This window comes from Lycorma delicatula, chromosome 10 (assembly GCF_047948215.1).
Source record: "Lycorma delicatula isolate Av1 chromosome 10, ASM4794821v1, whole genome shotgun sequence".
NCBI classification, from domain to species: domain Eukaryota; kingdom Metazoa; phylum Arthropoda; class Insecta; order Hemiptera; family Fulgoridae; genus Lycorma; species Lycorma delicatula.
Genome location: NC_134464.1, coordinates 53,908,645 through 53,936,019, shown reverse-complemented (window position 1 = coordinate 53,936,019; position 27,375 = coordinate 53,908,645). Strand labels below are relative to the sequence as shown.

General features: G+C 32.2%; 1 protein-coding gene across 3 annotated transcripts in view; it reads left to right on the top strand.

The window, feature by feature from the left end:
* LOC142331035 (uncharacterized) overlaps positions 1–27,375 on the top strand; it is a 160,701-nt gene that overhangs the window by 71,552 nt on the left and 61,774 nt on the right. For all 3 annotated transcript variants that reach the window (XM_075376638.1, XM_075376637.1, XM_075376636.1), the window contains exons 10-15: positions 4,877–5,022; positions 7,621–7,803; positions 8,991–9,132; positions 10,152–10,376; positions 13,735–13,838; positions 21,009–21,221. In XM_075376638.1, the coding sequence (XP_075232753.1) occupies positions 4,877–5,022; positions 7,621–7,803; positions 8,991–9,132; positions 10,152–10,376; positions 13,735–13,838; positions 21,009–21,221 (1,013 nt within the window). The remainder of the gene's footprint in view (positions 1–4,876; positions 5,023–7,620; positions 7,804–8,990; positions 9,133–10,151; positions 10,377–13,734; positions 13,839–21,008; positions 21,222–27,375) is intronic.

Sequence of the window (27,375 nt, the reverse complement as noted above, 5' to 3'; positions counted from 1 at the left end):
AGAGAACTGAGAGTGCTGGTGGAGTGGGGAATTGAGTTTCAATCGGAAGATTAAAAAATCACATAACTCTGGATCCGCGTAAGACGCGGTAGCGTAAGTCAGGTATTACTGTATTGTGATCGTGAAAAATTTCATTCTTCAGATTTCAATAGAAATATCCATTTTGACCATCCCTGATTCCATTTTGACTAGTTTTGGCATAACGTCTGTAAGTACATATGTATCTCGCGTAACTCAAAAATGATTAGCCATAAGATGTTGAAATTTTGGATTTAGGACTGTTGTAACATCTAATTGTGCACCCTCATTTTGATTGCAGTCGACTGGACCTAAAGTGTCCAAAAAATCTAGATTTTAGACTTTTTCTTAACTGCAGTAATGAGCCCTTTCTGAGAACTTTTCAGCGATATATCATTAGTGGTACTTACTTTCTTTGGTTCCAGAGTTATAGCCAAATAATATTTTAATTAATGAAATATTTGGATCTTACAAGGGGAAGGAACATCGGTTCAAATCCAACTCATCTCCCTTTTTTAACTTTTTTTTTTTAATTTAAATAAATTGATTTATTGATAATTATTAACCTCTGATTGTAAAAAAATGTTTACAATAAATAATAATTCAATAATAACAATAAAAAAAAGAAAAAATATCAGAAGTAATTATTGAAATAAAATTTTATGTACTTTACATTTTTAAAAATGTGTATATGTAATTTAATAGGCATACAAGGAAGTCATGTGATGTCCACATCATTTTAAATTATATAGAATAGCTATCTGAAACCATTGTATTTCTCCTTAGATCTTTCTATCTTTTCATAGAGAAATCTAAAATCCATGAAAGGCAAATCCTATTTGTCAAACAGGAAACAGTATATATCTTATTAATCAAAATATATATTTAATTCAAATAGAATATAAATTACATTTTAAATCCTTCAGAAATTTATTTTGGCTAATTTTTACTTATTATATATGTAATTGATGTTAAGTGTATTCACACCGATGGGGATGGCAATAAGTAAATTTACCATCTCGATCATTGATATAAAATCGAATATTCTGCCACTCATAATGTTTTGATAGAAAATGAAATTTTTTTTATAAAAAAATGACTCGTTTACATTTCATTATGAATCTGTCAAGGGATTCATGAAACATTAACACATCAACTGTCTATGATACTTTATATTGCTGTTATTCAAGCTCAGGCAGCCAGCATGGGTTTAATCTTGTGCTGTCACTTGTAAGGGTTTTTCAATGCTATAATTAAAGTAGACTGTGAGTATTTCATCCCTACAATTTTTAACTTGTTTTAAGTGTTCATTTCATCCTTACAGATTCTATATTTCTTGTGATTATTTTAAGTTTATCTTTGTTTCTTTTATATAAAAGAATATTCAAGTAATATACTATAAATATAAAATATTATTTTGATCATGCCAATCAGGTGATGGCCTAAAAAATAATTACCAGATGGAAAGTGATCACACTGTATACAATATAGACAGAAGACAAATCTAGTAATATAGATATGTATTTTTCATTTTGCCAAATTTATTATTTTCTTAATAAAGATTTTTCTTCAAACAACATAAAAAAAACTACTGCATAAATATGATACGAAGGTAAACTGTGAAAAAAAGGTAGGCGTATGCCATGACGTCTACAAGTTTTTTATAAACATACGGCTCAGGCTTAGTGAATACACTTATTTTCCTGTGCCGTGCTGAATGTGTTAAACGCTTATGTAGCTTAGAACTTGGTTCTTGCAGAAATTCATTTAACAAACTAAATATCTTGATTGCATCCAGTCTGTTTTATATATATATATAAGCCTGCAAAATTTGGGTTGTGGAAGGTTTTTTAATATTTGATAATTGATTCTTATATGTTATTTAGTGCTGAATTCGAAAATAACCTTCATTTTTTCCATCACATTGAAATTTTTCATAAATTGTAAATTTCAAAATTTGTAGAAAGTTGAAAAATTGTGATGAGTGATATTATAAAATAGACAAAACTTTTTTTTTTCTTATAATAAATGAATATAATATATTCATCTTTTTGGCTTATACTATGCATTCTTATAGCTAAATAGTTGAGTGGTCTGAAGAGATGGGTGGGAGGTGATGGAGGGGTGGGTTGAAGGTGACAAGACTGTGGGAAAACTTGGCCAACAGATGTTTGACAAGACTTAACATGTTTATTGGCAGCTATCCGCACTGTGCAACCACTATCAGTGCTGTTTCAACCATCAGCATGTGTAAATCGAACTTTTTTTCCATCCTTCATGATCAAATGCATTTTTGAGTGGAAAATATATTTTCCGGCCATAAAGCAAACTTTCCATTTTCAAATTGGTTTCAAGAAGCTGCAAAAATTCTGCAGATCCATTTTGTTACATTTGTGGTGACTTAATGGTGGAAAGGCATATTAAGAAATATAGCAAGTTTTGTTCAACAAGTCTACCTCACATATTTCAGAGTAAAAATGGAGATCAAGACAAAACTTGGGCACGCCATTATGTTTGCTACACATGTGAAGGACTTAGACGGTGGTCAAAGGAGCACCGTCTAGGTTCCATTTTTGGAGTTCCAATGATGTGGTGAGAGCCATGAAATCACACCAATGATTGTTGTTATTTTTGTTCAACTGGTGTTCATGGTTACAGTTTGAAGAATAAAAAAAGAATCGCCTTTTGGCATTCACTTTACACCCAGTTTCTCATGGTCCAGATGTACCAGTGTCAATTCTACCAGAAAATTTACCTGAAAAAATTAGTTCCACAAGTTATTTAAATGAAGATAACATCGAAGAGTACGAACTCAAAGGTAGCTGTGCACCAGAGCTTTATTCACAGTCTGAACTAAATGATTTGGTTCGAGAACTACATCTGATGAAATAAAATTCAGAAATGCTTAGTTCAAGGCTTAAAGAGAAGAACCTGCTAGCAACTGGCACCTCATTTTCCTGGTTCAGGTACAGAGAAAAGGATTTTCTTCTATATTTTTTGAAAGAAGGAGAATTAGTCATCTGCACTAATGGACGTGGACTTTTGAATCGATTTAACATTCCATACGAAAGTACTGATTGGAGACTGTTCATTGATTCATCCAAAAGAAGACTCCAAGTTGTCCTTCATAATGGGAATTCATATCCATCAATACCAGTCGGAGATTCTGTTAATTTAAAAGAGGGTTATGATAATTTGGAATTTGTTTCAATAAAATTAAATATGACAATCATAAGTGGATTATGTGCAGCGATCTCAAAAGAATATTGATCTGAATAATATTAATGCTCCTAGGACAGTAAGGAAGACACACAAAGTTTCCTTGTTTTTTATGTGAATGGGATAGCAGAGACAGAGAAAATCATTGGATAAGGAAAGATTGGCCAAAAAGAGATTCTTTAGAACCTGGAACCAAAATTGTGCTCTGAACAGCTCCCATAGATCCAAATAAAATTCTTCAATTTTTGCATATCAAGTTAGGCTTGATGCAATTTGACAAAGCCTTACCAAAAGAAGGTAAATGTTTTAAATATATCTATGACAAATTTCCAGTCTTATCAAATCCCAAACTAAAAGAGGATGTCTTTACTGGTTCCTAACATTAGAAAACTTCTCAAAGATGGTAATTTCAAACAAATGGAAAAAGAGGCCTGAGGAGCCTTTAAAGACGTAGTAACCAAGTTTTTGGGCAATAAGAAGGACCTGAACTTTAAATCAATTGTATAAGTACAAAAATTTAGGTTGCTCCATGAGTTTGAAGATTCACTTCCTAAATTCACATGTGGACTATTTTCCTGAAAATCTGGGTGCTGTTAGCGAAGATGAATGAGAGATTTCATCAGGACATGAAAGAAATGAAAAGGAGGTATTAAGGAAAATGGACTACTATGTTGATGGCAGACTATTGCTGGCTGTTACACCGAGATGAACCCTATAGAGAACATAAAGGAAAAGCGTGAAGCGAAGTATAAACCGTACAAAGAAACTTCAACACTTGGAATAAAATTGTAATTATTTTACATACTTCATCATTAAAAGTAGGTAAAGAAAGGGAGTGGTTTTCAAAGGCATGATGTACTCCATAAAAATTATTTTAATATATAAGAATAAATTATTTAAAAATGCATTATAATAGAAATTAGGCTTATTTTGTGGCAATCTTCATTAGAAATTAAGGGGTCAGTGACCCCCATCTCCTCTTCAGACCACTCGGCTATTCAGCTATAAGAATGCATAGTATAGGCTAAAAAAGTGAATATATGTATTAATTTATTATAAGAAAAATGTTTTATATCTATTTTATTGTATCACATTTTTCAACATTTTACAAATGTTGAAACTTGTGATTTACGAAAAATCTTGACATTATGGAAAAAAAATTAAGGTTATTTTCAGATTCAGCGCTAAAATATACAAGAATTAATTATCAAAAACTAAAAAAAACACAACCATTGCAGGCTTCTGTTAATATTATTATTATATTTTCAGTCGCACAATAAACGTTCAAAAGTGTTGTTAATTGAATTGTCATCCTCTAAGGTGACATGTTGTAAAAAAAATTTTGTCACATAAATTGCTAATACATCTATTCTTACAAAAGTCCATTATCCAATCATCTATCCATTATTATTAAAACCATTTTTATAAATTTGAAATAAAAAAAAAATAGAAGAACATTATTTTAATTTGTAGTATTGCTCAAATTTTTATGACTTATGTACTCTTGCATATGACACCTTAAAGCCTGTCTGATTACGTAAATGACTTAATAAACTAATTTTTCACAATCTAATGTTATCTTTAGATCTGCTATACATTTGCATACATGACTAACACATTGGCTTTCTTTTTTTTTTAGATGGACAAATTAGAAGCAGCAAAAGCAGAATTTGAAAATAAAGCTTCTTTAGAAAGGGAAAAACTTGAAAAAGAAATGATTGATAGATTAACTTCATTAAAAAAACTTTTACAGGAAGAAGAACTTAAGAAAGAAAAGGAGATGAGGTAATGTAATTAGTTTCTAAAAAAGAGCACAGCATTAAATTTCATTTATAACCTGTTACTACTGAATAATGTACACGAGCGATGTATTATGTAATGTATACGAGCAATGCTGAAAACTTCTGAACACAATCGAGAACCATGTGTAACTTATATACTGTTCCATAAATTCACCCTAAAGTTCAAGATACTAGGAAATTTCTGTTTAGTTTTCTTTAACCATCCTAAAAAATTTTCTGGTGTTCCCTTAACAAAGTTTTCTTCCACTGCTATCACCTCTCAATTCAAAAATATTTCCCTTGCAAAGTATTTTTAAGAAGATAAAAATTTAAGAAAATAAAAATAAACTATAGATTCTCAAAGCCTATATTGTTTTCCCAGCCATTGTGTAGAAACACAAAAAAATGGAAAAAATAAACCTTCCAGTTTTCTTTTAGTGTCTCATTAAAGAACACAAACTCTGTAGTCTGTTAGTCTACAGAGAAGAATCAAAATACCTTCCTTATACCAAAAGAAAAAAAAAACTCTTGACTGGCCAAGACCTATCATAATGATTTTTTTTAATTGTGGATTTGTTATTATTATCTGGTCCATAGCTGGAGTTTGGATTGGAACAACTCCTAAGCCTGTATGCTGTCTCAGTGCCAATAGTTGTCTGATTTCATTAACAAGATGCTTCCATGCATGGTGTTCCATGGCCGTTATCCTGGCCTCATTAAGGTGTAGCCTGCAGTTTTTTATATCATTATTGATCTGCTTGATCCATGTTTTCTTTGGAGCTGTTTGTTGGATTCTTCAATGGGTGGGTCATTCATCCCATAGGAGTTTGTATGTTGGCTTCCACTCATTCTGCAGACATGGGCAAACCATTGCAGTCTTCGTTTTTGAATTTTTGCTCAATTGTTGACTGTTGTTCACAGCAATGGCAGATATCCTCATTTCAGATGTGATTGCAAAGTGAGACCCTGATTGTCTGGCATAGGCATTACATTTGGAACACTTCAAGTTTGCTCAGGTTTGTCTTAAGTGGTGGATTTCTTATACCGTCTAGAATCCAATTGCTGCCCACAGAAATTGCCTATCAGTTTGCCTCTGGCCAAGACCCAGAATCAAGATTTTATAAGAATTTGAGTAAGAGTTTGTTCTATTGAAGGCCTCTTACATTTTGCTACGTCTTCAGTCTCAGAATCTGAAAATCACATTTATTCCTAATCAAATAAGGCAGGTACACATCACAATTTCTGTATCATAGTTATAAGTATATGTCAATATCTTTAAATTCTGATAGCTTTTCCATTCAGAACAGGAACTTTATGTCGCCTTAGAGTTCCAGCGCTTGAAAATTCCACATTTCTTGTGAATGTGATTATATCAAAGATTTAAAATTCTATTAACCATTATCACCCTGCTAGATTTTCCTTTACAATTTCCACAAAAATATAATTGCATTCTTCTTGGTTTCAATGACAGATTTATATTTAATTTTCGCAAGAGAGTCTTTTATATATTCACTGCTTTATATGAGCTTTATAACACTGCTTTATATGAGCAGTGTTATTCTTTTATATATTAGTTTGATCTTTTATGTACGTGTAAATGCATTTGTATGTGTGTAATTACTCAAGGTTTATTTAAATTAAAAAAAAAATTGAAGGTTAGTCATTTCTTATCATTGGTCTCTACCAAAAAAATAGACTGGGACTTTTGCCTACAAGATTTATGGGTATATTAATATTAACAGGGCTTTATTAACAGATGTTTTGAAGCATCTTAATAAAAGCTTGTATGATTATGCGTACATATTTTTCTATTTGAAATATTCATTTTTGGTCACATATCTTGTTCCCCCACATTAAGATGCACATCTGGTTTTTAGCAGTAAATTTTTAAAGAAAAAGTTATGTCTCTTCATTTATTTAATTCTTGTTTATAAAATAAAAAAAACACTTTATTGTTATGATTTATACAGTTCACAAAAGTGAAACTTAGAACAAAACAGGGAAAATAAAATATGCTGTAAGCAGGTAAATAACTACATTTTATCTGCATAAGGATTGAAACAAAAAAATAACATAATATTAAATTGTTCATGGTGCCCAATAGTAGTAGAGGTAATGGAAACAACTGACATGTTTACGATAGATAGATATCTTTATGTTTTTTTTTTTACTTTTCCAAAAATTAATATTTTTTATTGTATTTGTTAAAAAAATACTCTTATTTACTTATCCCTGCACTGTGGTCTGTCATAAACCTCGACCTCCTTTGCATCCAGTCAAGGAGCCTTGGACCTATCAATCCCAAGCTCACTGACATTGAGCAATTTTTTTTCCAAACATCATTCTCTCATAGTTAGATTTAGTGTTAGGTAGGCATAAATATAATTTAGGTATGGTATTTAGGTAAGGTATGGTAGTAGGCATAAATATAATTATGGTTAAACAATTTGTTTTGCAGAAAGTAAGTAAGGTGCAAAAATAAGTAAATTTTTAAAATTATATTTTGCTACCTGAATATTACAAATTCTACTTTTGTGTACTGTACTGATCAACTGAAGTTTTACCAAAAATATATTATTAAATTCCCACTTTTATTTTGTAGAGAAGAAACTGAGTTGTCATTGCAAGAATTAAGGCGTAAAATAAAAGAAGAAAATGATGAAAAAATTAAACAACTTAATGAAGAGCAGAAGAAATTTCTAGATAAACAGGAAGAATTGTCAAAAATAGAGAGAGATAAAATACAAGAAGAAACTAATAATAGAATCCAGATGAGTGTACATATGTAAGTTAAATATTTGTTGATTATTCAATTTTTTTTCATTCTTGATCAGATAATAATGTGATAAATTGTATAATAATAGTAATTATTACTTTACAAGCTTTAACCATATACTACAGTTCCCAAGCTGTTTATCTTTATTCATTGTTTTAGATAGCATCTAGAATATGTTATTTCTTCCCATCACAAATGACGTCATAAAATGGCTGACTGATAATTTTGTATCTTTCTAGTTGTAGTTTTGATATGAGAATTTGATTTTATTTATTTTTATCATTTTACACTTGTTTTTCTTGGTTTTCTGGGGTTAGGTGTGTTGGATTTAGTTAACTTTTTTGTAACTAATGCTCTTCTTGATGCTAATCAACAGTATTGGAGAAATGGAAATTTATAGAAAAATGCCTAAACAGTATTGAAACATGAATCCTTCTGAATGAAAGATGTTCATATGTTAATCTTTTTTTTTTTAAGCCAAGACGCCACCACTTAACACCACAGAGGCCAGTATTTCCTTTTTTATTTTTAAACAAAGTTTTGTGTGTGGGTGTAACAATAATAATAAATGCAGTTTAGGCATAATTCAAACTTGTTAAAAAGATTAAAAGCAATAAATAACCAAATCACTGTGGAATATTACATACTTTCACAGATGCTGCATCAATTTAATAAGAAAAGTTGAAAAGAGTAAAGACTACTATCCACTATCCCACTGTATCAAGAATAATTTACAGAAAGACCAAAAAGCCTGCCATTCTGCTTTTGGGTCAATTTTATAATGGATTGTATTTAAAGTTTAGAAATTAAACTGAAAAGATACGAATGATGTTCTTTTATGCATTCTACATGTTTTATTGTTTTCTAGAATTTAATATTTTGTCCAGTTTGATGTTAGTATAAAATACACTCATTATTAATGAATGAGCTGCCAAACACTAATAGAGAAGAACCTGATCAAGTGGCACTTTTAAAACCTTTGATAGTCTTTGGTCTTTATTATTAAAATTTATGTAATTATTACTGCAATATTAAATGAACTTATGTAATAAATTCTTATAACTTTTAGAAATTTCCTATTATTTAAATACTAAGGAGTTCAAATTTCAAATTATCACGCTGTAAATCAAAGATCAAATAAATTGAATTTAATGTATTTGTTCATTCACCTCTGTATAATTTTTTTATTTTTTTAGATTAGCCAAATTTGTTGAAGAGATGAAACAAAGAGAAGAAAAAGAAATAGAACGGTTGAAAAGAGAAAATGATGAGAAATTAGAAAATATTAGAAAAGAGTACCAACTTAAAGAAGAGGAATTTGCTGAAAAAATGAAAAGAGTAAGTTAAGCAAGTAAGTTAATGGTAATAGTAATAAATGAAATATCATAACTTGCACTTGACATTGAATAATCTCTGAAAAATAAAACAAAGTTAGATTTTAATACAAGAGTATTAGTTCTACCACCATGCCACCACAAAACTTTCCACATATTACATTTTTAATTATTTTACATTTATTTGTATAGTCTGAAATTTTAGTTAAAGTAATGACAAACATGCTCTGTAAAATCTATAACACACTTTGTTTCTATTTCTTTTCATAACTCGCCTTAATTCTAAAAAAAGTTTTGTTTCTTGAAAAAAATTTACCTTGTACTTTTACTTCTCAGTTCTCAGAGCCATGATACTTAATTTTTCATGCTTATCATTAAATCATGATTCATTCTTTAAAATAATGTATAACAGTTTCTACTTATTATATTCTAAATAACCAAAGCTAATTAAAGACAGCTGCAAAATTCAATAAATAGGTCTGTCAATACAGAACTTTCTAGTGTTAAAGAAAATGCATCCTTTGTTGATAAGACATATCCCAGAAGTTCTGCATCAACTAGTATGATTATAATAATAAGATCTTACATCTTTTAACGTAGAGTATTAAAAATTTGTGTTTTAATTTTAATTTTTAATTCTAATTTTTTATTAAAAATTTGTGTTTCTAATGTATTAATTTCCTACTTTATTCTAAATATTTTTAATGTTGTCTCCATTTAAAAAAAACTTACTTTACTATTAGGGTTGTATTTCATAAATATTTCTTGAAAGAAAGTATTACCTTAAAGTTGTGTAGTGAATTAGTCTGACAATTACAAAAGGGAATTTCTTTTTCACTTTTAAATCTATGTATTTGTCTGGAATTTATCTCAAAATTTTGACTTATTACAGAAAGGAAATGTGGAAATCAGAGGATATAATTTAGAGACTGTGTTTCAAACCTATGTAGGTTGGATATTGTTTCTTTTTTTTGTTTATAAATAGTTCATTTTCCTAAATTCTTGTTTTTTATGCTACTATAGGAAATGGAGGTGGTTGAAAATGAACTAGAAGATCAGCTGAATCAGTTGAAGGAAAAGAGCAGGAAAAAAATAGAAGAAGAAGAAGAAAAGGAAATGGAAAATGCTAGAAAAGAATTTATTGAAAAAAAAGAAGCTGAGTGGAGAAAACAGCAGGAAGAATTGCTCAATACTACTGATGAACACAGAGCTCGTATGGAAGTTTTACGTGAAGAATGTAAGCAAGAGGTAAACAGAAGGAGATTATGCTAATTATATGAGTAAATATAACATATGTAAAATATGGGTATGTTTTTAATTTTTATTTTACAAATTATGTGCGGTACACAAGAAATCTTTTTAAGTTTTCTTTTTAATAATAATTTTTATTGTAATAGAATTATCAAGTTAGTTGTAAAATTGTAGTCTTACAAGATGTAATCAAAAAGTATCCAACCTTGGCTCATAAAAAAAAAAAGTTCTTAACCTGTTTATTTTTCAAAGTCATTTTTAGTGACCATATCTGGTGAGTAAAGAACCTGTTGAAGTTGTTTTATCCTGTGTTTTCCCAAGAATCTCTGGTTAAGTTGTGATGCACAGACTGGAGTGTTGTCATCATAAATTTTCCAAAGCTTACCTCGGAGAATGGAATGCATGAAGGAAATGTATTAATATAGCCATCAACAGTATTACAAAATGTATACAGCCACCTGATTTATCGCTGATAGTGGATGCTGTACATCACGCTTTTATTTGTCTTGCTACAGGTGCCTTTAGATCAAGCCCTGTTGCAAGTATACTTGTTGATGACGGTGAGCCATCGGTTTGGTATAGATGTGGTCAGCTGCTAGCATCTTACTAACCCCTATTAAAGGACAACCAAATCAACCAGTTTCTAAAACAGTCCTCACAAATACTGATTCACAATGGTATGAAAACCATCCATGTTATACAGCACCAGTAGGTGTTCATACCCAGTGTTTACTATACCTTTTAAATTTTAACACCTTCTGTTTTCCCAACCTATCCCGTTCATATCCTCCATGGAGTCTTGATCCTATAAATTTTAATTACGACCTCACTATATGTAATAAAAAATCAACTCCTATGGTTTTCAGCAAATCTTTTACTAGTTTCTATCAAAGACAAATGCAAGACATTTGTACACACAGATGGTTCAAAACAGAATGATACTATTGGTTGCACTTTTGTTGTAAATGACAGAACCTATATGTTCAGTGTGCCTGGTATTACAAGTGTCTACAATGCTGAACTGTACACCATCAATAAGGTTTTGAATATCATTAAACCAAAATATATCATTTTTAGCAATTTGTGTAGTATACTCCAAGTTTTAAATGATTTGTATTCTAGGCATCCTATCATTGCCGAAATTCATAATGTAATTGTTGAGCTGAACCGTCAACTCACTCATGTGTTGACGGTTCCCATTTGGGAATCCCAGGTCATAAACATTCAGATTCTACTGCTAAAGACACATATAGTCACCGTCTTTGATCACTTATGCTACTACAACTAATTTTATTAATTCTGTTTAACATACTCTTCAAGGAAGTTGGCAAGATGATTCGGCTTACTGTAAATAATAAACTTCAACACATCAAGGCTACTGTGCTTCCATGGAACTCTTCATCCAAGAATAACTATCGATAGGAGCTTGCAAATAGGGCACACAAATCTTACTCATAAACACCTAATGAATCAGACCGATGCACCTGTTTGTGTTTGCTGTGACTGCCAACTAATGAAACACCCACATCCTTGTGGACTGTATGTGTTGTGTAGCATTGTGTCATAAATTTAAATTAGAACTAACATCCAAGGTATTCTAGGAAAAAATGTAAGGTTGCTATCAAATATCTTGTCTATTAAGGTTGTGTATCTATATTTGACTATTTAATCATTATTGTAATATGTTTTTTTTTTGTAATTGTATTATGTTTGTTCTGAGTGATGATAATGCGAAAGTGTTTTTCGCCTTCCCAAAAAAAAAGAAAAAACAGCTGATGAACAGTTATATAGCACTCTTTATTGACAGTTTGTCCTTGAGCTTACCCGTGATGAACCATGCCTTGATGATCAAAAAAGACTGATTATTATGACTTTCATATTGCTTCCTGATTGCCTGGCTTTCTTTTGTCACAGACAAATTGGAGTTTTCATGACAAATTGGGATGACTATGTCTTTGAGTCATAGCCAAAGACCTATGTTTCATTTCTGGCTCTTACTTTTTTCATAAAATCAGGATCACTGTTAGGACATTCCTGATGTCTTGTGCAACTTGCAGTCAGTTTTCTTTTGTGATGTATGAGAAGTTTTGGGACAAATTTTCTTGCTACACTTCACATCCTAAGATCTTAAAATCAGTTTCACCGAGCCAAATTAAATTTTTACTTCATCTTTAAACTTTCTAATTGTTAATTAAAGATCATGCATCACCATCTATCAAACTTGTTAAATTTTTTCAGGATTTTTGCTGGTGGAAGGTCTTTCTTTATTTTTCTGTTTAGCCTCTGGAGCCACCGTTAGGTATATTACTTCAGAGGATGAATGAGGATGATATGTATGAATATAAATGAAGTGGTGGAAGGTCTTCCACAGCAGTTCATCAGTTAAAACAGGTCATTTTAGAACCAGTTATGTTACTCTTTAATTTATGTAACACCCATAACCTGATCACCAAAAGGTGTTTGAATCTTTCCTATTATCTCTACTTCCATTTCACTAAGTTTCTGACAAGATTTAATGCTGATTCTCTGCTCAACAAGTTCAGTCATTTTGAATGGCAATGAAAACACAGCACACTAACATTTTTCTTTCACAGCTCCTAACCAGCGACTGGTTGCAATGCCAGCAAAACAGTGTTAACAAGATGCTACCATAACAATGCTACCACAATGCTACCATAACAAATCAAGGCCACATTCCATGACGGTCCCCCCCCCCCATGCTACAAGTGGTTTTTGTAATAAAATATAAGATTGAATACTTTTGATCATACCTTGTACATTTTTCCATTTGACTGATTATGGTTACAAAGGGAGAATCAAATTTCTATATCTTTATTTCTGAAGATAAAACAAATTATGCAGTTTCCTTTTAGAGTAACTAATTGCAATGGTCTAAAAATATTTTTATGTTTGAACATTGCAGTAATACATGATATGACAAGAATATAAAGCTCTGAGATGCACAAAACAACTGACAAAGAGAAAAAATGTTTTATAAGAGATTGGTGTTAATTGTATATTGTAGGGTCCTGAGGTGTATGTTTATACATAATCAGAATGTATGTTTGCTTCTCAATTTTTATTGATGTTTGCTTAAAACTCAGGAACTGCTTAGCTGATCTTCAAGATTCGTTCACTGCTGAATGTAGTGAGTTCTGAGAAAAGCTTTAGACATAAGTTTATAAAATAAATCTGATATTAAGTAAACTATATACCTTATACTGAGGATGTTGTACTTTAGTATCAGTTTTCTGTGTTGTAACATACTGATGAATACAGATCTATGATATGTAATAAGTATATTATTTACGTCTATAAATGCAAATTAAGTGATACTAAATTTTTTTTATAACAGGAGGAAATGTTAAAGAAAAAGCATGCTGAAAAAATTGATTCTCTCACTGCCCAAATTAACAGAACATTAGAAAAGGATTCTATTGATATTACTCAGCTGACACGGTAATTGTATTGTAATTTGTGTAATATTTTATTTAAAAATACATTTCAAAAAAGGTTTTTGCATGTTAACATTTTTCAGATCCTGAATAAGACAGCAAACTATTCTGATCATCCTCCTGCTTCATCGTTTCCTTTCCTTGATATCTTCTTTCCTGGGTAGGTATGGAAATCATGAGAGCTGCTGTACAAGATACGGTCTCTGATAACATCTAGTTCCATCTAGTAACCAATAAAGTTGCTGCTCTGTTAGTGATTTGCCTTTCCCTTGACAGATCACCAAAGTTGTTGTAGTCATTATGTGTAATTTGAAATCTCCTTTTATGGCTGCCATGATTTTTATATTGGACAGAAAGTAGATAGTTCATTCCACACATAAAGAACAGACTGAATCACTTATACCATTAACTAATCACATCAGATCTTACAGACACAGATGGGAATGCAAATCTAAAGATCTTAAATACAGCATGTAAATGATAAAAACTTGAACAAATTTGTAGAATTTGAGCAATTTAATCATATTCACTTCAGTCTAGCAATGTCTTGAATATAACTAATGTTATGTTCTAATAAATATTTACCTTCCTGGTGAAAAAATGTTTTATATTTATCTTACTGATGAGGATTATTTTTGATTTTCTGTTATTTATTGATTGATTTAAGGATTATTTATTGTATAAAAATGTTTGGAAAATTTTTAAATAACAAAAGCAAGGTAGATGCACATATGTACTGACCATCTAGCCACTGAAAAAATACTGTGAATCCTACCTACTGACATCAAAATGCACTTACATACTTATGACCAAACTAAGCTTACATTGATAAACATAATAAATTGAAAATATGAAATATTTTTATCAGTTCAAATTATATTAAAACACTAGAACCAAGTTATTGATCAAAATTTATGGTGTTATAAACTATCTTACATGAAAAATTAAAAAAAAAAAATCATTTGCAAAACTATATCTCTAGTAGTTTCTTAAGAAGATTGTTGTAAAATTCAAATAATTGGAGTTGGAAGCATGCATTTTTAGATTTAGTTTATAAAATTAACAAGTAACCAAATAAAACTTGAACAAAATTTATAGAGAATTTAATTCTGAAAAAATTGAAGTAAAGTCCATAAAAACTGAATAAAATTTACAATGGCAGTCAATGCGTAAATTTAACTGTAGACCTACAAATGGACACTAAATTTATATTATAGAATTACAGCTGAATGTCATTGCGTATTCATAGAAGCTAGGAGACAGTCATGGAGGAACACCATCTCACCCACTACTCCCATGTCTGCTGTCTGAAGAAAACTTTGTGCAGTTTGTAGCTCTACAACAAACAGTCTGTTCTCACCCTTATTCATGAAGGAGAACTCCTTACGTCATCTTCTGCAGTTGCAACTAACCTCGCTGATTGTTTTCATTCAGTGTCCCCAACTTCATCATATATTAATGACTTTCAGAGATATAAGATAAGAATAAGAATATTACCATTAAAAATTCAACTGGCGAATAAAATGCTCCTTTACATTCAGCAAGTTGTTGCATGCATTAAAAAACTTACGTGACACCTCCCCCAGACCTAATAACATTTATCTCAGTATGCTTTCAAACCTTCCCAATGTGGCACTTCATCACCTACTGCGTATATATATATATATATATGGTTTGTTCTTTGTGCAAGTCTTTCCAGCCATCAGGTCAGAAGAAATTTTGTCAAATCATTTCTTAACCTGGTAAAAACAAAGCACAGTCCTCAGACTACTGACCTATCTCCTTGACAAGCGTTTTGTTGTGCAAAGTGATGGAGAAAATGGTGAACCGAAGGCTTACCTGGTATTTAGAGAAGAACACTCTGATATCTCAGGAACAGTGTGGTTTCACCAAGGATGATCTTCCATTGATCGTCTGGTACCATTGGAAACAGCTATCCAAAGTGCTTTTCTTTTTGCCAGCAACTCTTCGCTATTTTTTTTAACATCAGGAGGATATACGATACAGTCTGGCGATGAGGTATTCTAAATACCCTTAAAAATGCGGAGTCAGGGGCAATATGCTTGGCTTTATTAGGGGTTTCCTAAACGACCATTCTGTGTTTGTTATAGATTCTGCGTCAAGTAGCTCACCTTGGAGAATAGAGAGCCTCAAGGCAGTATATTAAATGCCACCTTGTTTACTATAGCCATCAACATATTACTAAATATGTGCAACCACCTGTTTTATGTTCTCTATTTGTTGATGTTTTGCTACATATATCACAACTCGTTCAACAGTCACAGCTGAGAGACTACTACAGAATACTATATCTTGCCTTGAAACTTGGTCCAAAGTCACCAGCTTCACATTCTACTTGACAAAACAAAATGTGTAGTCTTTTCTCATCTATGAGGTGTGTGAGAAAAATAATGAGACTGACTTTTTACTTACCAAAGTTTTTATTTTTTTCAAACAACAATATCCCCTTCAAAGTAATGCCTTGAGCAGGTGTACACCAGTGGAGTCGTTCCCACTCCTGGTAGCAGTGCTGGAAGGCTTTTAACTGGTAGGGCTATAACTGGTCGGTCACAGTCTTTTGAATGTTCTCCAGAGTTCCAAAATGACGTCCTTTTAAGACATGTTTCAATTTCGGGAAAAGGAAAAAGTCACAAGGACTCAAATCAAGTGAATAGGGGGGTTGAGGAACCATAGGAATGCGTTTTGAGGTCAAAAATTGCCTGACAGAAATGGCCGTGTGACACGGGACATTGTCATGAAGCATCCACTTGTCCGCAATGTCTGGTCTCACGCGAATCACTCTTTTCCTGAGCCTTTCAAGGACACCTTTGTAAAACACTTGGTTGACAGTTTGTCCTGGAGGAACAAATTCTTTATGCACGATACCCATACTGTCAAAAAAGCAAATCAGCATGGTTTTGATATTTGATGTGCTCATTCGACATTTTTTCAGTCGAGGAGTTGACGGAGTGTGCCACTCTTCAATTTGCCACTTTGTTTCAGGATCGTACTCAAATATCCAGGATTCATCGCCTGTGATCACACAATTGAAGAATTCTTGGTCATTGTCAATCCTCTCAAGAAGATCAACGCACACGTCTTCGATTGTCCTTCTATTCTGTTGTGAGGTTTTTCGGCACCAATTTCACACAAACCTTTCGCATGCCCAAATCATCTGTCAAAATTTGATGGACAGTGAAAGTGTTTAAATTTAACTGTTCACTCATCGTTCTTATTGTTAAACGACGGCCTGATCTCACAAGAACCCTTGCATGCTCAACGTTTTCGTCAGATTTTGAAGTTGAAGGTCTGCAAGGCTGATCTTCAACATGTTCTTGACCTTCCAAAAATGATTTTTGCCAGCAGAAAACTCTTGATAAGTAATCTTCCCCATGGGCTAGTTTCAACTTTCAAAGGTCACACTTGTGGATTCCCCAAGTTGTAACACAAAACTTGATTGAATAACATTGCTCTAAATTCCAATGCTCCATCTTCATAGCACACAACAAAAACACAACTTCACTGATGGCGCTGTCAAAAATAATGTGTTGGCTGAACAGAGTTGAAACTCGTACTGAGCATGTGGAAGGGATGAACAAACCGGTCTAACACAGACCGGTAGACACAGCATTGCCAGATCGCTCGCAGTGTTACCAATCTCATTACTTTTCTCACACACCTCGTATTACCCTTTCATTCCACAAGTCCTTCTCAATGGAGAACCAATTGCTATCTCTCCTGAGGTTGTATTTCTAGATTTACTTTTTGACAATCATCTTATATGGGCCAAACACATTAGACAGTTAAAGGCAAGATGTTTGAAAATTCTAGATTTGCTACAAGTCCTTAGCAACACCAAGTGGGGAGCTGACCAATCATGTATGTTACGTTTTTATTATTCTTTAGTCCGATCCCATTTAGATTATGGTTGTATCATTACTCTAAAGCACGTCATTCATACCGTGCTTAAGATACTGGATGCTTATACCACTCTTTTCTTCATCTTGCCACTGGTGTAATTAGATCAAGCCCTGTCACAAGCAAACTTGTTAATTGTAGTGAGCCATCACTTTGGCATTGATGGGACCAGCTGCTAGCATCTTACTCTTCCACTCTTAAAGGACAACTAAATTACCCAGTTCTTAAAGCAGTCCTTACAAACCCTCATTTCCAATACTGTGAGAACCATCCATGTAATACAGCACCAGTGGGTGTCCATACCCATCATTTTATGTACCTTTTACATTTTGACTCACCTATTCTCCCAACCTGACTTTGTACATATCCTTTGTTGAGACTCAACTCCATGAATTTTAATTATGATCCCTCTGTATATAATTAAAAATCAACAACTCTTGTCTTTCAACAAACATTTATCATTTTCTATCGGAGACAAACCTAGATGCAGTAGTATGCACAGATTGGTAGAAGCAGAACGATACTGTTGAATGTGCTTTTATTGTAGGTGACAGAACGTAAGGGTTTGGTCTACCTGGTGTTACAAGTTTCTACAGTGCTGAACTGTACCCCATCAAAACGGCCTTGAATATCATTAAATTAAAACATTGTCACAACCTTATCTGTAGTGATTCATATCGTGCTTCCCAAGCTTTAGAGGATATTTTATTCCAGACATCCTATTGTCACTGAAATACATAATACAGTCACTGAATTAAATCGTCACAACACACCGGTGAATTTCAGCTGGATCTCTAGCCATGTTGCAATCCTGGGTAACAAACATGCAGCTAAAGGTGCATGTCGCCAACCATCTTTCACTACTCAAGTTACAATTAACAATTTTATTTATTCCATTAAACTTACACTTCAAAGAAGATGGCAAGTTTACTGGACTGCTACAGCGAATAATAGACTTTGACACATCAAAGATATGATGTTACCATGTAATTCTTCATGCAAAAAATTCGCTGAGAAGAAGTGGTCCTGTGCCAATTGCAATTAGGACATACCAGAGCAATTCACGGGTACCTAATGTCAGTGGAGAGTGTACCACTGTGCATCGGATGGAGCTGCCCCACTTTACTGTGCACTGCATCCTTGTGAATTGCATATGTTATGTGTCCTTACATCACAAATTTAAATTGCCGAGGGACATACAGTATATCCTAGGAAATTACAAGAATGTACTAGATCAGGTATTGTTACTTCTAAGAAGAAGCAATATGCTCAGTAAGATTTAATCATAATCAACCACAAATTTTTTGTTGTTCATGTTAAATATTTCATCTTAATGGTTACATTTCTTTTATTACTTTAGTTTCAATCATATTACTATCTCAGTTTTCATCTTAGTTTTAATATTCTTTGATTAATATTTTAATACCCGAGAAGGGGCTTTTGTTACTTTTTGACCTGGGCAATGATAATGTGAAAGCATTTTTCGCCAAAAAATAAAATTTAAAAGTCAGTTGTTATTAAAAACCAAACAACTAAAAATATTCTAAAATGTTGCATTACAAATGAGTTAAAAATGTCTTGCTACTGTACTGTAGTTAATCTTCTATTACTCACTTATTGGATTTTTAGCCCCTAGCAGCACTAGTCTAGATAATATTAGTAGTGGTTTATGATACATTTCAAAACATGATTAGGTTAACTTTTTATATGTTGCTGTAATAGCATTGCATTGAATTCATGTCAGTTAGGTTAAAAGTCAGTATAAATTAAATATGAGTGAATACAAACTGTTATTATTGATTGTTATATACTAGTTGTGCCTATACTGTATTTTTTCATATTTTTAAAATTATTTTTATTATTTGGAACAGTAGCCCTGAAAAATGCTGCATAAATTCACAAAAATGAATACACAGATGTACATTTTATTTACAAGTACTGCAGTGGTAAAACTAGAAAACCTGTAGAGAAATATCATTGACAATTTTGTAACTGAATTAGGTATGTAGTCATTGAAAGTTGTAATCATAAGAAAGTCATTTGTATGAGTTTGGAGCAGGAAGTAGTAGTTGTAAATAGATATTGCCTATGGTGCAAGAAATTCCTTTAAGAAGCACACATGATTATCTGAAAATTTGTAAATTACGGTTATTAGTATTTGGAAAAATTAATAAATTCTTCATAAATAAAAAAAAAAATTCATCTATCTTTAACATGTTTAGTATTTGGAAGAATGTGATTACAATAAAAAAATCTATTACTGCTAGTGGTTATTGAAAGTCATGCATTAGCCGTACAAATATTGCACTGATGAAGCAAAATTTATATATAATAATTTTAACTGTTTATGTATGTTTGAATCATATTGGGAAATATGATTTCCCAGTAGCATTTCTCATGCAACTAATGAATTCATTTTACAATGTCATTTTTCAATAAAAATATTTGGTGCATTGGTGGAAATGTTCTGATCTGACCTCTTGTTTTTAGTCATCTACTCCTGGGGTTTGTCAATCTAAATTTTCTTCAAAATAAACTTCTTCAGCTTTTAGAGGGTGTCTTGTTGATAACGGAACACATATGTATTTCCGGCAAGACTGACGGCAAACTCATTCTGTTCACCATTTAATTCAACCTCTCAATGATACAATTCTCAATAAATTAATTTGTTGAGGAGCATCACAAGTGTGGCTACCAGATCCCTGATTTGAATCCTTTAGGTTTCTTCGTATGGAGACTTACGGAGGTATTAGTGTGTACTCAAAGAGCCAATAATGAAAGTGAACTTTTAAACAGTATCATATTTGCTACCCAAGAATGTTTGAGGAGGCAGCCGTATCCATAGATCGTTGCCCTGAAATTTGAAATTGTAATGTGAGCACTGCAGACTTAAGTTTTTTCTTTTAATTTAGTTGTAGAACTATCTATATATGTTGAATCCCATAACCATAATAAGAGTGGATCACGAAACAAGTTCACAAGCACTTACTCCCAAGAATGACAGACTGTATTGTACATTATAATATCCATTATATGTTATAACTTGAATGTAAAGATAAGGAATATTGTGGTTTCCTGTTACTTTCTTCATTAAGCTGAATATAATATGTGAAATATCACCAGCCCAAGAACATAAAAATGTCACATTTCATATGACATATAATATCATACTTGTAGTAATTTCGTTTATAATAAATTATTTAATAGTTTTTTTACATAATAGACATAATTAATGGTCGTTCACATTTTTTTACAGAGATTTTGAAAAGGTACGGTGTGAAAAACGATTACTTGAAGATAAATATCAAATTCTAAAAGAGAAGTATATCAGATTGAAAAGTGATGTACGATTATCATTGGAAAGAAAACGTCAAGCAAAACTTAATAGACGTAATCGTGAGCAGACAAATAATGTTACTGAAGAAACGGATCGATCTACTTCTCATAGTAAAACTGAACCGCAAATTAGGTTTGTTTTTAATATGTTTATTTAATTTTTCATATAAATTTGGTTTGTAACACTTTCTGTTCGAATACTTGTCTTGGACAAGATTCCTATTTATTACTTACTTTTACTTTAATAAAAAAAAAAATATTCAACAGCTATTGTAATTCTAAAAAATAAAAAAACAGCCTGTTAATTAGTTTAACATTAGACAACAAAAGTATAGGAACAGGCAAATGCATTCAAGTATGGCTGTTTTATCTTTATATTCTGCCTTGTAGAAGGTTAGGAAAATGTAAAATAATGGTAAAATTAATTTTCTTTTTGGTTTTAAACCAAGAAACACTTGATTTTTTAATCTGGCACGATTGAATGTTTTTCTGAATTTGAATTATTAAGGAAGGTGATGCTGATTTTCTATTATTTTTTAGAGAAAAAGCAGTGAATATCAAACCTACTAGCAAGCTAATGTTTACTTTTTGTATTAATTGTCAAAACAAATATTTTTGTAGGCTTTCAAATAATGCATAAAATGTTTAATATGATTTCAGTTAGGGTAAACACAGGTAAGAGCATGTATTGTCTATAATAGCATAAGTCATAATCTACAAATAATTTACAGATAGAGGTGGATGCTTTCTTAGGCAATCAACTGATTTTTAATAAGCTATGAAAACAAGTACAGTTGTGTACTGCACTTGGTTGCAAGGGATGAAGATTATTTGTTTTTGCACGATTGAGTTTAACTTTTGTTGCTGATATTTTGAAGCCTAATAAAATGCTATTCAAAGAATTGGAAGGATAGTTAACTTTTTTAAATAATATTAAATTAGTATATTATTATTTAAGTACTTCGATTAAGTAGGGATATGCAACTTGTAAATGACTATTAAATTAATATATTTTTTATTGAAGATTATCATTGGGTAAGATGCCATGTATTGGTGTGCACAATCTTTGGCATTCGTAGAAAAATTACCTGATGTTGTTTTTTCTTTCATCCTCATAGATGGGGAAACTTTAAGTAAATGGTAGAATAACTGAAGGTAAGCAAGGTATTCAGTATTATAAATCTGAAATCTCTTTGTTACTAGGTTACCCAAAATAGAAAATTAACTAAATCATGGTTGGCAAACCTAGAGAGCTTTATCATATGTGTCTGTTGTTTCAGTTCTACAGGTCATATGTGCTGACAGATGGATTCCTCTGGTCATGTGAGGATGTATTAGTTTCAGATTTTCTGATAAATGAAACCATGTCTTGCCTAAACAGACCTGGACCTATATGAGTCCAATCGATCATCTGTAATCTTATTCAACAACTAGTGACAAAAAGTCACATGTTTTCCCTTGTCCATTTCCTTCAACTGTTGCACAACTGTGATGCAGTGTAGTTTCAATTTCAAACTCTTCAGGAATTGTCTGTTGGCTGTTCTACTCATCACGACCTTTTGCGATAATTTTCTATTGAAGCATCACTTTGGAAATCTGTTCAGGAGTGTGGGTAGATAGCGTGCTGTTATTTGGTGCATTTATAGAAATTCACCAATTGCTGAATACTGCATTTAGCTGGGATGGCACAATTGAGAAATTCTTTATGGGATAACTCTGGGTTTCCTGCAAAGAACCAGTTCTTATGTACGACTCTATAATATTCACTCACTCTGGTATTGAACACATTACTAATGCATGCACAACACAACAGACCTAAACTTTCTCGATCTCAATAGGCAACTGACGATCGGAGCATGTATGGGTGTGGTGGGAGGGATGATCACCTGACTCACAGGAGGGGAGTTCTTTTGTAGGAATGTACATCCTTTCCCTTTGTTACAATTTTCCATGCCGATGTCCTGTGCACAAACATGATATTAATGTTTTATTCAATATTACACATTCTGGCCGAGTTACTTTTTCATCGTCTACCCTTCAGAACATGAAATTAATAACCTAATGGTATTAAGAACAGTTAAATAAAAGAAATAAGTCATAATAAAGATTTTTTTTTGTCTTCATTCATTTGACTGGTTTAATCCAGTTTTCCAAGATTCTCCATCTAGTGCCAGTCATTTAATTTCAGTATGCCTCCTACATCTTACATCCCTAACAATTTGTTTTACTTATTCCAAATGTTGCCTGCCTGCACAATTTTTCCCATTTATCTGTCCCTCCAATATTAAAGCGACTGTTCCAGGATGCCTTAATATGTGGCCTATAAGTCTGTTTCTTCTTTTAACTATATTTTTCCAAAAGCTTCTTTCTTCATCAATTTGCCGCAACAACTCTTCATTTGTCACTTTAAATAATGATACTAATAATACTTTAATAATAAAAATTGCATAATTTTTGCAGTAGAGTTGCAATAATAGGTGTAACTGTACCTTTTTAAAAATTATTTATGTAAAATTTCATGTCTAAAAATAAATTATAATTCTAACAGCAGCAGACTGACTGTGCTGCCTTAGATAGCTTACAGTCTTCTTGAGTATATATTTGGCTTTTTTCAGTTTTATGCTAATTATTCAGTATCAACAGGTGAAACTAGATCTGTCCTACTCCTTATTTTTAATGAAAAGAGGTGAATTTTGTAGTGTATGAAAAATTCAATCCTGATTGGATTAGTATCCAGACCCTTCCAGATGAATGGCAAAAATGCTAACGTTCTATTACACAGTTTAACTTAATTGAAAAACTATATGATACACATTACTTTTATATGAGTTATGTAAAATTTACCTAAGATTTTATAAAAAAAAAAGTTGGCTAACCAACTTTTATGAGAGTACCAGTTTTCACTCTGTTGTTTCTGCTAGAAATATTCTATCAGTTTTGTCATATATTATTGTACTATTTGTATTTATGTAAGATATTGTTTTATATATACATACTGTAGTGATCTCAGTTTCACAGAAAGTTAAATGACCCAGTCGTTTTAAATTTGGAATTGTGGATAGGTGAGAGAGAACAAATTTAAATTTACAACTATTTTAGCCTATTTCATTTTAGAGCCAGTGTGAAAAATTTGTGTTCTAATTTGTATACTATGTAATAATTTTAATTTATTTATTATATTTACTAATTATGTAGTACTCGTATACTAATTTGTGTACTCAGTATGTGCCAAATAAATTTGTGTACACCAAAATTTTGTTTTTCTTTAGTAATTGAATAATTTAAGAATGAATTGTTTGCTCTGTTTCACTATCACAGGAACAAATGTAAAGATTCTTTAAATGGCCATTAATTCCTGAAAGTCCAACTCTTGTCCTATAAAGTTGAAACTACTATGACATTTATAAAAAATATGCAGTATTATTTCCTGAGATGAACAATTTTTTATTTTACACAATACATTTTCTTAAAGATGGTATATTAAAAAAAATTTAAATATTGAATTATTTTTCCTTTATCCCCATATTCGAAGACTCCAAATAACTTTTGTACATGCATTATATATGGAAAAATTTTATAACAAGCCATATATTTATAATATAAATTTTGTTCTAGTAAACTACATGAATCTAGGCCAGAATTTATATTTCGTTGTGTGTAGTATAGGAACCTAAGTGAATAGCCCTTTTCTGAAAGTCCACATGGATTCCTTTATTTGCAGTTAAATAAACAAGTTTTCACAAATGATAAAAAAAAAGATAGGATGGAATGATAGGTTAATGAAAGCCAGACCCCATTCCAAAAATTGAATCAAAGTTTAGTTTTTGTCTATGATATATAAAACTTGACTAAAAATATTTACTTATTAATTTTTAAAAGTCTATTCATAAGAAGCTTCCATCAATGGATTTTATGTATATTTTTATATGTTTGTACAACTGTTTCACTAGATGTGCACTGCTTTCACAAGTAGCCACTTATTCACTTGTTTAGACTGCACAATTGTTTATGTAATGTACACAAACAGTTTTGGAATGTATCCTGTCAAAATCAATAGTTAAAAATAATTAACTTATATTTTTAATACAAATATATATATATATATATATATATATATATATATATATTTATATTTCAATTCCTAACAGAACATGAATATACCAACAAACCAGAATTAATGCAATACAGTGAAATAATAACAAAGTGTTAAAATTATATATATCATTATTTAAAAGATTATCTTAAGCTTACTTAAGTATCTAATGTCCTGTAAAAGAAATAATAACAATATTGAGGCTGTACATATCTAAAATTGTAATAATGAAATTTTTAGGCATGTTTTATGTTTTTTTTAAATTATACAAATCTTTCTGACAAGGCTCCCAACATAACTCCCCCAACAAACTAGAAAGCAGTGAGTGAATTTAACATCCTGGTCCCCTAGTGGAAGACATCCTTCAACCACCCCACCCCCCCGTACAAACCCTGATGGGCTTTACTGGAGGTCTCTTTTAATCCCCAGCATACGACATCTCTCAGTTGCCTTGGCTCAGGATACCACTGATGCGAATGCCACAAGCAACATTCTCATCAGTGTAACTATTACTAAAAATTAAAAAAAATCTATAGTCTCAAGAAAGACTGAAAACTATAGTCGTTGAAGGAACTGAATCATCTTACCTACCTGAAAGGTAAAGTGAGTTAACGTGTGACACAAACACAAAAAATTATTAAAAGAAAAACATGAAAATACAACTAATAACAAAACAACAGAAATGATATAACACTAACAAAACAAAAATAACACTAACAAAAATTCATAATAAAACAAAGTACACAGGCACAAGACCAAGCAGCACCCTAGATTCCCTTTCCAATCTGTTACTTAGCCAAGTAGTGTAGAAATTCTGCAACCACTGACCATTCAGCCTGGTCCTTCCAATTTGACTGATGTCAAGCATTTCTCCGACAGTATCCAGTTGAATAATTACTGCGGCATGCTCCAGATAGTATTTGGCACATTCATGCAACATGAGGAAGGCATCATCGTGCATCCTACACTGCGGGCACAGATCCAAATCCACTAGGCCCAGCCAGTCTACCCCTGAAGGCCTCGTGACTGGTAAGAAACTCAGCTGTTAGGGGAAACCGATGAGGTGCCCCTCAAGCTTCGAATGCCTGGGAAGAGATTGTGCGTTATTGCCCATCAATAGTCTCATCCCATCTAGCCTTCCTTGTTGCTCGATATCCCGAATCATTTTGAAAGTCAACTCACCTAACTTCCTTGCAACATACCACTCCTGTTTCTCTAGAGCTAGAATATTAAACCGTATGGTAACTGCCTGTTACCATCAACAGTAATGGTCGTTGGGCCCTCAATAATATATCTCTATAACTACAGAATTTCGTCCTATTTGCCCAACTGAAGCAGAATACAACATAATTACTTTGCACACATCCTTGTGTAGGATGCTTAGGGACTTTGAGACCCTAATCCAAATTGACAACACGTCAGATCCCAAAAAAAGGCACTATAAGCCTTTTCTGCGACATATTAAAAGTGCCTCTTGAACTGAAATTTCTTATCAAGATACACCCTGAGGTATTTCTGAAACCTGAGTGTACTTTATTTGATGGCCTACATTGATACTCGAACTTGCCGACTCTGCCAAACAGCCTTTGAGGAGCATCGTTGTGATCTTCTTTGGGCTGAAAGTCATAACATACTAAACATCAATTGGGCACAATTGCCAAATGCGCTTACTCTGGCGAAAAAACACCGAAACGGGTTCGTTACCACCTAGGCTATTATTTTACACTTTACACCCTTTGCAGTCTCTTTGAGCGCCAAAATTCTTAAAAGTTTTTCAATAATGTGCCACTCATCTCTAACTTTCCAGTTAGCCTCCAGATCTAGACTCGAACCAATACCCTCAAGTTTCATGACCACCTCTGCACACCTAAACTCATATTTTGAACAGACGTTCAGCACATGATAAGCATTGAGAACACTGACCCAAGTCAGTCAAGCCAAATTGAGTCAGCCTGGTCCTGAAATGCACCATCCTCCAAAAGGAACTGAGTTGGTTTCTGAATTGGTTCGGGGAGGTCCATGAGTCGATTCTTCCTTATGTGTAGAAAGAGACCGTGCATATACAGTCCATCTTCCGTCTCATTCCACCTGTCCTGCCAAATACCAAAACCTTCCTCTTCTATTTCCCGAATATGTTAGCAGTGAGTTCATTTGATTTCTTCGTAATGTAACTGACGTGCCGATGCAAGGACAC